This window comes from Etheostoma cragini, chromosome 21 (assembly GCF_013103735.1).
Source record: "Etheostoma cragini isolate CJK2018 chromosome 21, CSU_Ecrag_1.0, whole genome shotgun sequence".
In the NCBI taxonomy this organism is placed as follows: Eukaryota; Metazoa; Chordata; class Actinopteri; order Perciformes; family Percidae; genus Etheostoma; species Etheostoma cragini.
In genome coordinates, this window is record NC_048427.1 from 18811606 (window position 1) to 18825747 (window position 14142).

General features: G+C 40.5%; 1 protein-coding gene across 5 annotated transcripts in view; it reads left to right on the plus strand.

Annotated features, from left to right (window-relative positions):
- Nucleotides 1–13334, plus strand: part of mprip (myosin phosphatase Rho interacting protein) — a 44431-nt gene extending 31097 nt beyond the window's left edge. Inside the window, exons 16-25 of one of the 5 annotated variants that reach the window (XM_034861289.1) lie at nt 693–3272; nt 6644–6791; nt 6976–7093; nt 7830–7989; nt 8194–8307; nt 8996–9082; nt 9225–9387; nt 10284–10369; nt 10776–10851; nt 12879–13334. In XM_034861289.1, the coding sequence (XP_034717180.1) occupies nt 693–3272; nt 6644–6791; nt 6976–7093; nt 7830–7989; nt 8194–8307; nt 8996–9082; nt 9225–9387; nt 10284–10369; nt 10776–10808 (3489 nt within the window). In that variant the 3' untranslated portion in view covers nt 10809–10851; nt 12879–13334. Of the gene's footprint in view, nt 1–692; nt 3273–6643; nt 6792–6975; nt 7094–7829; nt 7990–8193; nt 8308–8995; nt 9083–9224; nt 9388–10283; nt 10370–10775; nt 10852–12876 lie in introns of all 5 variants that reach the window. The other 4 variants (XM_034861290.1, XM_034861288.1, XM_034861291.1 and 1 more) reach the window with 4 other exon arrangements.
- The last annotated feature ends 808 nt before the right edge of the window (nt 13335–14142 follow it).

The window sequence follows — 14142 nt, forward strand, 5'->3', positions numbered from 1 at the left end:
CTTTTTAACAAATAAATTAATTAAATTTGTTTTGATGGAATGTCTGTGCTTGGATGTAGATGTATGAATGATTTTGAGGCTGAATGATTACTTTTATAGATGAATCAGTTATTTACGATTGAGTTAAGTTAAGTTTTGCTGTGTTTTTTAGATTATAGTGTATGCAATTGTTTTTGTTTGAGAAATTGAATAGTTAAGTGACTTACAATGAATTATTGAAAAAGTTTGAAAATTAAAAAGGGACATTAGATTTTAGTCTGATAATATTCACTATCGCCACTCAGAAAACAATTGTTTTGGTGCAAGACATGAACTTGGACCAGAGAATGAAGAAAATGTGTTTTAAGGACCTGGTATGCCTTCCATCTCTGAGTAAACTGTCTAGCTGAAACTAATATCGCATTACTTACCACGTGAAAAAACTTTAACCATTTAATGTGCATGCTCTGTTGTGGTTAACTAACCTTGGTCATTTAATCTCTTTCATTTGCTTTGAATTCAAACCATTGAAAATTAAGGTAATTCGATTTTGTTTTGCACCACTGTTAATTTACAAAATTTGTGATTATATGGAAAATCATTTTGTAATGTCACTTTTTGAATGAGGAAAATAATTGGTAGTTAAAAATTATTAGCAAGCTGTGTGTCTCCCCTGCTGTGTGTTAACCAACTGTCTGGTCCCCTTTTCCAAGCTGGAGCACCCTTTGGGTCTGGAGGCTGATGTGACGCCCCAGACGAAGAGGCCCGAACTGGTTAGTTCTCAAGCACAGAGTTTAACAAAGAAGTACCAGGAGACCAGAGAGCTCCTAAAGCTGCAGGAGCTGAAAAAGCGCAATATGCAGGCACAGCTTGGCCTTTCACTTTCTCACCTCCCCATCAAGGAACCTTACTTTTCTGAACCCCCAAATCTATCCATTCCGGAAGACCCTCCCACTGAAGTTGTCCAAAAAACAGTTAGCTTCCTGCTACAGGACAGTACAGAGTCAATTCAAGAACTTGAAGACTTGATAGCTGGTCAACCTCTGTCCCTAAAGGAGCTCGCAAAATTATTGAAATTCCATAGTTATAATCAAGAGAGGGCAGAGAAACATCAACTACAGAAGCTTTTGGAGACCTGGAATTACCAGCAGGAGATAGAAAATGAAACCTTAAGGAAGAGTTTAGCCAGGGCAGGAGAAAGCATTCGTGAGTATGAAGCCCATCTTCTAACCATGGAGGATTTGGTGGGAAAGGTTCAGAAGCAAAGTTCTGAAAGCCTAAAAAGCCCCTACGGCCCGCTTTCAGAAATTGACAACCATTCGGAGACGAATGAGGCGTCAAACGCAATGCTCTCTCACAGGGTTAAACTTTTAACTAGTGAAAACGGGGCATTGAAGCAACGTTGTCAGGAGATAGTGAATCAACTGACTGAGGCCGACAGAGAAATTGACAGACTCAAAGTTGAGTTGATCAACCAGCAGGGCGAAAAACAGCATCATCTGGTCATGGAAGAGATGAAAAGACTGAAGGCTGAGCTGGCTGAAAACGAGGCCAACGCTATAGACAGGGAGTATTACGAGAGGGAGCTGAATGAGAAATCCTTGAGGCTTCATGAAGCTCTAATTACATTAGAGGAGCTTGGCAACAGCTTGAAAGATACTGAGAAGAAGCTGCAGTTGAAAGAGGCCACGCTGAAAGGTCTAGGCTTTCACACAGATTATGAGGATAAGGAGTTACACCCAGAGCAACTAAAAGAGCTACTTGAAGCCTCACAAGCAAAATTATTTGAGATGGAGGCAAACCTACAGTCTACTGAGCAACGCTGTCTGGAACTAGAAGTCAGGAACAGTGAACTTATCACACTCAACCAGGAATCTGAGAAAGTCAGTAGAGCGAAGCTAAGGGAAGCAGAAAACAATATAAGAACGTCACAAGAGAAGTTAGAAATAAAGACAGCCGGTGTTGAAAGGACACTGAGCGAGTGTGTTGAGGCAGGAGAGAAGCATGTTAATGATAAAGGACTTATAAAGCAAGTAGTAGAAGATATTGAGATGAGGTCCGAGGCGATTAATCAGGTTTTAGAGATGTTGGCAAAGGTAGATGGTAATGTAGAGAAAATGCTCAGTGATTTAAAAAGCACTTTATTCGGTTATTCGAAAGAAGAGCCACTCTGTGTGAGTCAGTCGGACATGAGGTTGGTAATTGAGGGAGAGTTTTGGAGCCAGCTGTTGGGATCATCGAAAATCCAAACAGAGGAAAACAGACACAGCTGTGAAAGACATGTGGCACAACAGATGATGGCACAGAAGCACTTAATGCTCTTGATTAGGAGAACTTGTCCACAAGAAGAAGTTGAGAGAGAGGTTGTGACAGAGCACGATTTTGCAGCCATGTACAGATGGCTTGATAATGAAACAAATGATCTCATTCTCAAAGAGTTAATTGAGAACTTGGAGGCGAGATCAAATGGTTTGAAGCAGATCGCTTCCAGTGTGAGCTTGGCCGAAGATGACCAGCTTGTGTCTTTGGCTCTAACGAGCTTTGATTTCGGTCAAATACTGAAACAGTCCTCTGGACATCTGTTTGATGCTCTTAAAGAAGCCTACATGTCTTATGTAATCACTAGGCTGAAAATCCAACACGAGAAAGAATTAAAGCAAAAACAGAGAGAAGTTCAGATCGGTAGCTTGGATTGTTTAAATTGTCCTAAATTGAGAGAAGCCATCAAAGATCTTGAGTCCAAACTGTCAGATCTTCAGAATCTATCTGAGACTTCTTTGGAAACTGCCACAGGGCCAAAACCTTTGATCCAGTCCGATGGGGAGCCCATAGACTCATTGGACAAATACACTGAGCATGACATGATAGCCAGGCATAGGAAGGAACTACAAGAGGTCAAAGACGGCTATGAGCAGGAAGCTGAAAAGTTGAGGCAGGAAATCGCTGTGGCCAGTGAAACACTGCGTGTCTGCTCAGAAGAAAGCGTGAAAGAGATCGACTCGCTGACGAACTTCGTGGAGAATCTTAAGAAGCAGCACGCGATGGAGAGGACGGACCTCGTGGAGCGGTTTGACCGGGAAAGGGAAGAGCTGAGAAGCATGATGAGTCCGGCGAACCCGGACGAGGACAGACCGCTGCGTCACGCCTCGGCCCAGACATCCACCCTGAAGGAGCGCGTCCAAGAGCTGGTCGTCCAAGTCTCGGTCATGACCCAAGAGATGAGACGCCGCGAAGAGCAGGGAGACATTACGACTCTACGGCTGAAATACGAGAAAGACCTGGAAAACCTGAAGGTGGAAGCGCTCCTTGTCCTTGCCGTCCTCCATCTGTGATACCTTGTGTCCCTTGTGTCCCCTCCCCACCCCCCCAAAAAAACCACTCCCCTTCCTAACCTCGCTTACCCTACTCTTGCTCTTTGTTCTGTGAACCACTTTTTCTTCTGTGTTGCATGGAAACTAACCTATAGGTTTTTGTGATCATCGGCTCTGTAGTGGTCGTGTTTTGAGGAACCCATTTTGTTGGAGTTTTCATCACTTTGAGTAACTGGAACGTTAAATAACCTCCAAAAAATCAACAGAAGTCATCAGATTCTTTTACACCACATCATCATATATTCCTATTCTCCTCTGAAATGAGTTCCTCTGGTTTTAGCTCAATGTGCTTATAAGCTAACCATTTAATATAAAAAATAAAAATGTAATTTTTGGACACATTTTAACTTTTGAATAATTATAGTTATCAATTTGATTATTTTAGCTATGAGCTTAATTTGGGTCTCATGCCTTTTCTTTTCTACTAACGGTTTCATTTTAATTCCTACTTTTTCAGAGAAACCGTTGATGACATAACTTTTCAACTATTTGACTTAAGTCATTTTAACTCTACTTTAAGTCTACTCTCTGCCCTCAACTGCACCTCGCGCACCTCAGCAGAAAATTAAGTTGTTAGCTCAGTTGTGATGACGTATCTCAAGTATGGAACTTATATGGGACAACTCCATGGATAAAGTTGTTGAATATTTACAGGTGGAGACAGCAAAATGTTGTTGAACGCTCTGGGACTAGCTAGTAAGCAGACCTTGACTTTATTTTGTAAAAGGACTAGTCACAAAGTCAGGAATAAACCTTCAGGCGTGGTCTTTCGTACTTTGTCATGATAAAGGGTCAATTCACCCAACTAACTGAAATAACTCACTTACCCCTAAAGAAGATGGAGGTGAAAGGAATTTTGTAATACAACAAAAGACAACACTTGTTTTCAATAAAAGTTATTTAATAACACTTTTTTTGGTTTTAGGGGACAAAACCGTAATTAAGCCCAGTGTGAACAGAGATGGCCAACATACTTTTATCAACTCCCATATTGACGTGGCAGTGCATAATATTACAGCTTCACTCTTCCATTTACCCATCACAATAAAAGCCTAATTTAAATTCGTTTGAAGCATTTGGCTAATAGGCAATCCAGTAAAATAACTTACAGTTATTTACACTAGATATCAAACAAAGGGCAATCTGCTGTGAGCTGTAAATTCTCCATTTAAAGCAGAGGGCAGAAGATGCATTATATCGTTCTGCAGCTGCCCGTCGCTGATCTCTCTACCGAGCAGACGGGATAAATTAGCGTAGTGGAATGTTTTTACCCCAAAGAAAGCGTTCGAGCAAGGAGCACTCACTAGGACGGAAAAAAAGGATTTGAATATTCACCTTTCAGTGGGCAGCCCTAACAACTTTTTATGGTGCTCAAGACAACCAAAAAGAGTCCATTTAATTAAAGCTCAACAGAGTGTTACTCATGGCTATAGACACCATTGACTGTAAAATCAGTGGACAGGACATGTGTGACGTCCCCCATTGGTTTGTGAGGAGATCTGATATGAGTCGTTGGGTTTGCTGTTATGGGCGCAGCGATCCTGATTGCGACTGACAATTTTAGATCTACCACACTTTCACTGTCAATCACATGATAGCCACGCCCTAAAACACCCCCCGCTTTTTTGTTGATATTAAAATTAACGAGACCGTAATTCAAGAAATTAACATCAATCTGTGTTGCAGAAGATTTAAAACTAGCGATTGAGACCATAAACTCATTATGAAAATGTTTACTGAGGTAATAAATCAAGTTTTGCAACTGCAACTGTCAGTTGAATTGTTTAATTTAAAGTTAATCTCAAAGATTCTTCCAAAATGGTAATGGAATCATGAAAATGTGGAAAAAAATGTTTTAAAAGAAGAGCAACAAATCAAAGTTTAGATACGATAATCTTTGACTCGTTGCAATGGCGGCCAAATGACGTCAGAATGGTCCTTCTAAAAAACAAAAACACGTAGGTTTGAATATTTTTGAACATTTTGAATATATTTTTTAACTATTTTTGGGCATTTTGTTCTTAAGAGTGCTAACCATTACAATCGGATACATAACTACAACATTTACTTTAAAAGATCTACACACCTCCACATTGCAAAAATAAATAATAAGTTAATATTGTATATAATGTTTGCAAGGCAGACACCGGCGGTGTTTTCATATACAAATGAAATTTATATTCAAATTTAGAATATTTGTTGACAGCCCTAGTGTAGATTAGAGAGACAACTTTGTGACACAAAGATCAGGACTTTTTAAAGTGTGACAGTAAGTAAGTTTTATGGGGTGGAGTGTTAAACAGTTTTGGATGCTCAGACAGTCAATCTTACATCTTGGCTAACTTAATCCGCTGCAGTTTCTAGATCCACGACCCACTATAACTCAGGATATCTTAACACACACGATGCATAGTCTCACATGCTTCTAAATAAAGCTTGTGAGTGGTCGGATGTCAGATCAGGATGTTTACATTTGCTCTGTGCGGGAGATGTTTCAGCCTCACGCAGTAGGTTCCTGGGTCTGAGCTCTCGGGGTTTATCCCTGTAAAAACACACTGGACCTCCATTTTCCCTGTTTGGCTGGCGCTAGATTTAAGCAGAGACAGGCCTGCAGGCCAGGGCAGAGTCCTCAGATTAGTCGCAGTGAATAGAAGCCGGAATCAGGACAAGGTTTTTAGCTAGACTAGTGGAAAGGCCATTGAAATCTCTTCTTGTGGAAACTTGCACTGTAGTCACAATAGCAGTGTAATGGATTTGTCTAAACGTGTGTTGACTAGGATTCCTTCTTCTCTCTTTCTCCATACTACCCAATGGTGCTAGTTTGGCAAGCTGACTGCTAAAATGCCCCATGCTGAAGAAACATTCAACTGCAGTGTCTCAGACCGCTTTTCAGGATTTTATTAGACTTTCTTCTTAACCCTACATTCAAAGATTTGGTCTATTGGCCAATTTTGCTGCAGACTACAGCTTTAGCTGGATTAGCTGTGGATAAAAAAGGGCTGCAAATGCTTTGTTATCTTCATTTTCCATTGTCTATGCATTCCTTCAGAGTTTTGCGTATCCCGTCATACCTTTTCTCTTTTTGTACACACAGGCTCAATTTGCTCATGGCTAACAGGCTGTAGCTTGCAAGTTATTGGCTGGAAAATGAATGCCCATGGTGATGTGGGGCTTGTATTGTAGGGCCCAGGGTTTCATTCCTGCTCACCATATATGGTCAGGAGAACCTTTTGGTCCATGTCCAAAAGGCCCAGGAACTCACTGTCGCACCATGTTTTTTTTCTGTTTCTTAGGCCACCTGTGAGAGGGGCTTTGCTGCCATGGAGGAGTCCCATCAAAAGGTAATAGATGAGCTGCAGAGGAAACACCAGAGAGAGCTGGAGAACCTGCATGAAGAGAAAGAGCGACTGCTGGCAGAGGAGACAGCGGCCACCATTGCTGGTGAGTAACATCCTAAACATAACCTTTGACCTAACGCATGAAACCAGAGAACAGTGCTGCCAATGTGCTCATGTGTTACTAGTGTAACTTAAAATGTTAATGTTTAATTTGCTTACCCTACGTTTAGTAATATTTTTGGTTTTGAACAAAGTATGAAATTTGTGTTTTTTTTCTGTTACTTTAGCAATTGAAGCGATGAAAAACGCCCACCGGACCGAGTTGGAGAAGGAGCTGGACAAGGCTCGCAAGGCCAACAACAACACAGAAAATGCAGATATAGAAGAGATTCACAAACAGCATGAGTAAGTTATCCAGTGTATATGTAAATGTAGTGTGGTGTTGAAATACAAAGCTACTGTGGTAAGCATGAGTTATACCTTTGTGTAAAATCTACACCGTGGCTATGTATATAGGTACGCAGAGACACGAGCCTACGCTGTAGCCTAGCATGCACCTCCCCAAAAATGCAACGACTTCATGCGTCAACGCATGTTGTGTCTGGCAGCGTTGCATTCCTCCCGACTCATTTCCTGGTTCTCCTTCTCCAGAAACAACATGAAATCAATGAGAAGGTTACATTTCTTGCTGCATAAAGTAGTACAAAATACATCATTTCCATTGCCACGCACTCCACGCAGGAATACACGTCTAATTTGTCCACGTAGTGTCAGATGGTCCCAGAAAAGCACCTGTGTTCTGCCAGTAGAACATGCAGAGAGATGCAAGGGCCCTGCAGCGGTATTTGATTTTCATCTAAAGATCCCTTGTACTTCCAAAAAAATGAAAACACCTGCCAGCTTGTCAATCTTATCCACAGCAAATGATGCCTGCAGTAGCTATATGAGACACAGCTAAACATGGATATACAGACACAGCGCCAGTGTTTTCATGATCCTCATTCCACCCTATAAACTTTGTTATGGATTGACTTGTTAACTAAACCAAACCTTTTCATCTAGCTGTGTTTGCACCCTTTTACTCCTGCACCCAAACTAGTGCTGTACGATTTTCTCTGTGTGGTATTGTGCTGCGTTTCAGGGAGGAGCTGTGTTCGTTCCAGCGAGAGATCGAGGTGTTGTCGGAGCAGTATTCCCAGAAATGCCTAGAAAACGCCCACCTGGCCCAGGCGCTGGAGGCCGAGAGACAGGCCCTCAGGCAGTGTCAGAGAGAGAACCAGGAGCTCAACGCACACAACCAGGTGCAGACACACACCATCACAAAAAACACAATCACCGGTACACACAACACACCCGTGTGCAAATATTTCCTCAGGAACTCTGTCTAGATCTGCCCTATGTGGAAAGTGTCCTGAGATCATTTCTGTTTCTGATTTGACACTATTAATACAATTTAAAATCTTTGAAAGCAACTGTTCTAAGGTTCTTCTTTGTGGCATTATTAGGAGCTGAACAATCGCCTCGCAGCAGAGATCACCAAGATGCGCTCCATGACATCAGAGGATGGAGTAGGAGACTCAAACACCACAATACATGGAAAAGAGCTCTATGAGTTAGAAGTAAGCTCAAAATTCCTTCAAACAAATCAAGAAAATATAAAGATGCGCATGGCTGCGGACTAACTTTTTACATTGGCTGCACTAGTGCACCTACAATTTTATAAATCTTTTCATTTATAGTTTCAGTGCATCCAAAATACTTATATATATATATATATATATATATATATATATATATATATATATATATATATATATATAAATAATTAAATTCATGGCGCTGCAATAGTACATTTTAGGCGTTATTGACTTTGAATGTCTCACATGTTATTACCATATTTGGACTTGTTAGGTATGTACATCATGCTTACCAGGTTAGGTAATTGTTTTATAATCATAATTTTCAGGACCAGATCTCAACTTCAGTTCAACGTGTGTGGGAACTTCAGTGGTATCCTCTCACGTTTCTAACCGGACACATTGCAATGGGAAAGCATGTCTAACCACTTTTTAGAAGTAAAAGTGTTACTGATTTAATATACAATAAACATCTACAGGAAAATATGGCTCATATATCTGAATAATATCCATTTAAATGCATTGCATGTCTTACTCTGCCTAAACTAGAGCTATTGCATTGCACCAGGCACAGCTGATCAAACTTTTCACACTTTTCGGTCTTATGTGCGAGCAAAATGGTTGCACTCTGGAGCACTAATGTGCCCTCCTTTTCTCCACCTTTTCTTAGGTGATGCTGAGGGTAAAGGAGTCAGAGGTCCAGTACCTGAAGCAGGAAATCAACTCCCTGAAAGACGAACTCCAAGCTGCCCAACGAGTACAGTGTTTTTTTTTTTTTTTGTTCTTCTTCTTTTAAGATAGCAGTAGAAAGCCCTTTTAACTGGGGGACGTCCATGAATTCCTAGCCGAGAGACGACATGAACAGCCTTTATCTGAAATGCCAAACAATGTGTTTTCAGGACAAGAAATACGCAGCAGATAAGTACAAGGACATCTACACAGAGCTGAGCATCGTTAAGGCCAAAGCAGAGCGGGACCTGAGCCGGCTCAAGGACCAGCTGCAACTGGCCCATGAGGCACTTGGGGAGCCGTCGCTGGAGGAGGTGGAGCGAGGGGGATATGGTACGAACTACTAGAAGATAGTTTTGGACTTTTCCAGTCCAACTCAGCGCCTCCAGTCATTTCAATGAAGGGAAGGCAGCAGAGGGGAAGCAGTTTTGTTCACCAGAGTACGAGTTTGAAGCGGTTGCCCGCCACGTGAACACACACAGATGCTGCTATGCCACCCGGCGGTTATTATCAGAAGTTTACATTTATTACACTATATTCAACTTTTTCTTTGTTTTTTTTTAAATATTTGGCTTTTTGCGGGAACGCTCTTGAAAGTAGGCAGCTGTCAGGGCGGTGTGAAACGAGCCTTAGACTGAGATAACTTTAAAACCATAAAAGTGGCCACACCAAAATATTCTTTAAAATAGATATTATTATCGCGTTGTGTTTTGTAGTTTGTTTTTCACAAGTTTTGGGGTGCATTGTATGCCTTTATCAGAGACTGTAGCGATAAAAGAGAGATAGACTTAGACTTCTCTTTATTAATCGTTTTGGGATGACTCCCGCGAGGAAATTGAAAAGTCCAGCAGCAGTTTTAGCAAGAAAAAAGAAATAAACACATAAATCACAGGAAATGAGCGAGAAAGCATGCCACAAAGGTCCTCGGCTGGAATTAACGTTGCATTTCCATAAGGCATTATGATATTTAAGTCACACAAGTGTTTTTTTTCCCCACCTTTGGTAAAAGGCAAACTTTTGGTACACACCTGGTATAACAGCTAGGGACCACCTTACTACATTATCTTTAAGAGATAATTGGTGAATTCGACAAGCTCTCTACAATCACTCATAGGTGCCAATCAAAAATGGATGTGGTGGTTGTTGGGTGAAGCCCATTCAGTACACCAGAGGACTACACCCTTTCTCTTTTGTTTCCCATTTAAATTGTATCACCTTTTCCCTCCTAGATATCATGAAGTCAAAAAGCAACCCTGACATCCTAAAGATGGCGGCCGCTGCAGCCAAACGCTCGGAGCGCACCATGAGGTCAAAGGTGGGTTTCCTGTTGAGGAGCTAATGACGAATCAAATCGCGCCTTCATCCCACTGTGGTGTTAATGCTGGATTTTTTTATGGATCTGTATCAACCATTGTCATATTGCTTAAGCCGCAACAAATTCACAACTGACAGAGCCAATTGCCAAATGTTTTGACATTAGAGATCTCCCACCAAAGAAGCGGTTTCAAATTACTTACTGCCATCTACTGGTCACTTGCAAGGTTGCACGCAGCATTGCATGCCCAACGTCGCATCATTGTTGGCATTGTTCTTGCAAAAAAAATCTATTGTGTGACTCCATCAAGACTGCGGCCTTTGTATCTGCGGGATTGTGATGCAGTGTTACACCACAGTAGTCTAACACACACTTGCTGGTGTGTTTTCCCCCCTTCTGTCCTCAGTCTGTGATTCGAGACATGCCCTGGGACAGTTAGGGCCGCTGAAGACGTGTAGGCCTCCTTCCCCTTCTCCTTTTAGGTAAAGCAAACCAGATGGTTTAAGCACATCCTCTTGTCCACCACCTCTTACAATAGATCTCAGTCACTACTTCACATGAATATGCACAAATAGCCCATTCCACAGACAACGTGATGGTGAGGAAAGTTATTTACAAATGTGTGTCCTTCACATTAGTGGCCATACATTTTGTGAATGAGCTGCTATGGATCCCCCAGACAAGCAAGAAAACACTGGGATCTAAAACATAGGGCACCAGCACCCAGCTTACTTTTGTCGTAAAACTGCCGTGCAGGGGATTTTAATCATCCCATGTACTCTGTACGGCTGTAGCATCTCTCTTGGAACAATAGCTTTTTTTTGAGATTTTGAGCCAGCAATCTAAAACTAACAAAGATATCTAGATAAAGCTATTGAGTTTTAGTTTAGTTTGACATTATGAGAAAAGAAACATTAAACCTCACACCCCTCAAAATGTCAATGATCACACAATGAAGTCAAAAACCTGCATTTAAAAAGACAATCATTTATTAGTCATTATAAAAGGGTACCAATCAAAGTTGTTCTAATAAATGTATTCAGTTTAAGTACGTCTTTCTGCAACTAATGCTACAGTATATTGTACAGTGGTGCTCATAAGTGTACATGCCCACGCTTAAGTTGATTAAAAAGAGAAATAAAAAAAAAATCATGTTTTGGAAATTTATCTTAATGCCTTAATTAAAAAATGAGGTAAAATCCAACCTTTAAGGACGCCAATTTTTTATTGTGAATGAATAATGTATTGTAATTAAATAAATGTTCTTCCTTAAAATACAGGGGGCCTAAGTATACACCCCCCTATGTTAAACTCCCATAGAGGCAGGCACATTTTTATTATTAAAGGCCAGTTATTTTATGGATCAGGATACTATGCATCCTGATAAAGTTCCCTTGGCCTTTGGAATTACAATAGCCCCCCCCACACATACACACACACATTATCACATACCCTTCACCATACATAGAGATTAGCATGGGATACTTTCCATAAAATCATCTCTCAATGGAAATCAAACCAAATTAGTCTAACTGAGATAAAACCAGGCCAATCTCTGTGTATGGTGAAGGGTATGTGACGACATGGGGGGGGGGGGGGGGGGGGGGGGGGGGGGGGGGGGGGGCATTTTCATTCCGAAGGCCAAGGGAACTTTATCAGGGTGCACAGTATCCTGATCCATGAAATAACTGGCTTTTAATACTAAAAATCTGCCTGCCTCTATTGGAATTTAACATAGGGGTATTTGTACTTATGCCTCCTGTATTTTAAGGAAGAACATTTATTTATTTACAATACATTATTCATTCACAAAGAAAATTGGTGTCCTTAAAGGTCGGATTTGACCTAATTTTTCAATTAAGGCATTAAGATAAATTTCCAAAACATGATTTTTTTATTCCTTTTTTTAAATACCTTAAGCATGGGTATGTAAACTTATGAGCACCACTGCATGAGAACTGAATTTAGTGTTAGCTGACTAGCTATGTTAGTATTAGCTTGGTGGATGAAATGATTTAGCCATTGTTATAAGAGCTCTCAGGGCTCCATAGCACACAGGGTTTAGAAGGGTTTGCAATCAGCTGTCATGGAGGGTGTGGGCTCTTATGAGTTGATTAATTCACTGGGGGACGATATCGTCTCGATACTGATTTCACCAGATGACACCTTTTGCCGTATTCTGCGATAAATGGCACTTTATCACCTTTTTTTTTCCAACTTCAAATGATGTCCCCAAAATATGACTTTGTCAACATCTGTATCATGTCACTTCAATAGTATTGCTGCAAAATGGGATTTGCCCAAAAAGAAATTTTGCCCCAAAAAATTTTTTATAACCCTAATACCAAAAAGTTACATTCTCATGGGCAATTTAGATTAACAAAAGATTGATTCTTGGCATCTGTGTGTCAATAGAAAGAAAATAGTGCAACACTATGCTGTAATGATCCCTCCCCCCCCCCACACTAGTCATTACTAACATCTGCTTCTTCTCTCTTCATCCCTCCAGAGTCTGAAGGAAGGTCTGACAGCCGAGCAAAGACTCCACCTGTTTGAAAATAAAGACACTAAGGAGTTTTGACCGCAACGGCGTCGTGTCGACTCAACTTGCTGCATGTTTAGAAGCCCATTATATTTTACCTATGTAAAATTGCAATTACCTTTGTAGTAACACTACACACTGGTCACTAAACACAGATCATATATTATTAAAAAAAAAAAATGGTATGAAGTTTGAATTCCATGTAAAGCTATTGCATTCCATGCACTTCAGTTAACTGTGACATTTTTTTATTTGCTGCCATGTCTTACTGTAAATACTGTTTTTAATTGATCATGCATACACTAAAACTATGACCGTGTAAGCTACTGTTTTAACCTAGACTGTTGCTAGCTCAAGGCACACATGTGATGTTTAAAGGCTAAACACGACCACGTATTGATGAGTAATACGGGCACAACAAAACCATAGGAATGAGGAATGAGTCTGGCGTTCAGCTCTGCAAGTTAACGCTCCACCAACTCCGTCATTTCAGCACAGTTGGAAGCGTCGCTCAGTAAACAAGCTACGTAACAAAAGTGCTCGTCTGCATAAGAAAACGAACACCTATCATGTCGCTTCATTGCCGGACTTCTAAATTAACATAAGTCTGCAATCCTTGGATCAATCTGAGATACCTGTGAAACAGCGACAGCTGAATGGATTCACTGACAATATATTAAAATTTATAGTTTTTTTTTCTCTCACTGCAATCATTGGTCCAGCTGTATAGGAGTTGTTGGAGTTGGTTGTTTGTAGTCTTTTTTTTTTTTTTTTTTTTCTAGTGGCAGTACCTTTGTATTTATTTAAATTTAAACGGTTGGGATTTTTCTTTCACATTCCTATTCCTCTGTACTCTATTATTGTAAATATAAAAGCAAATATACACCGACTGACAACAGGTTTATTAGCAATAAATATTTTTGCACCCGTTTTGTTGCGTGACTGTTTTAAAGTTGTGACTACTTTGTTTTAACACATTAAAACATGACCATAAGTTTTTCAGTTCAGTTGCTATACAGTACAGATAATAGGACTATTCAAAAATGATGAGTAGGACAGCACTCCTAATTTAATGATTTATTAATGCACTGATGATTTTGGCTCACTTCCTGCATCTGTCTGCCAACAGTGTTGCAATCACCCACAGGTGTGTTTCTAATTCATCAGTATGAGATGCAATGTAGAGGAAATGTCAAATAAGTGAACACACACTGAAAATGAATGATATTAA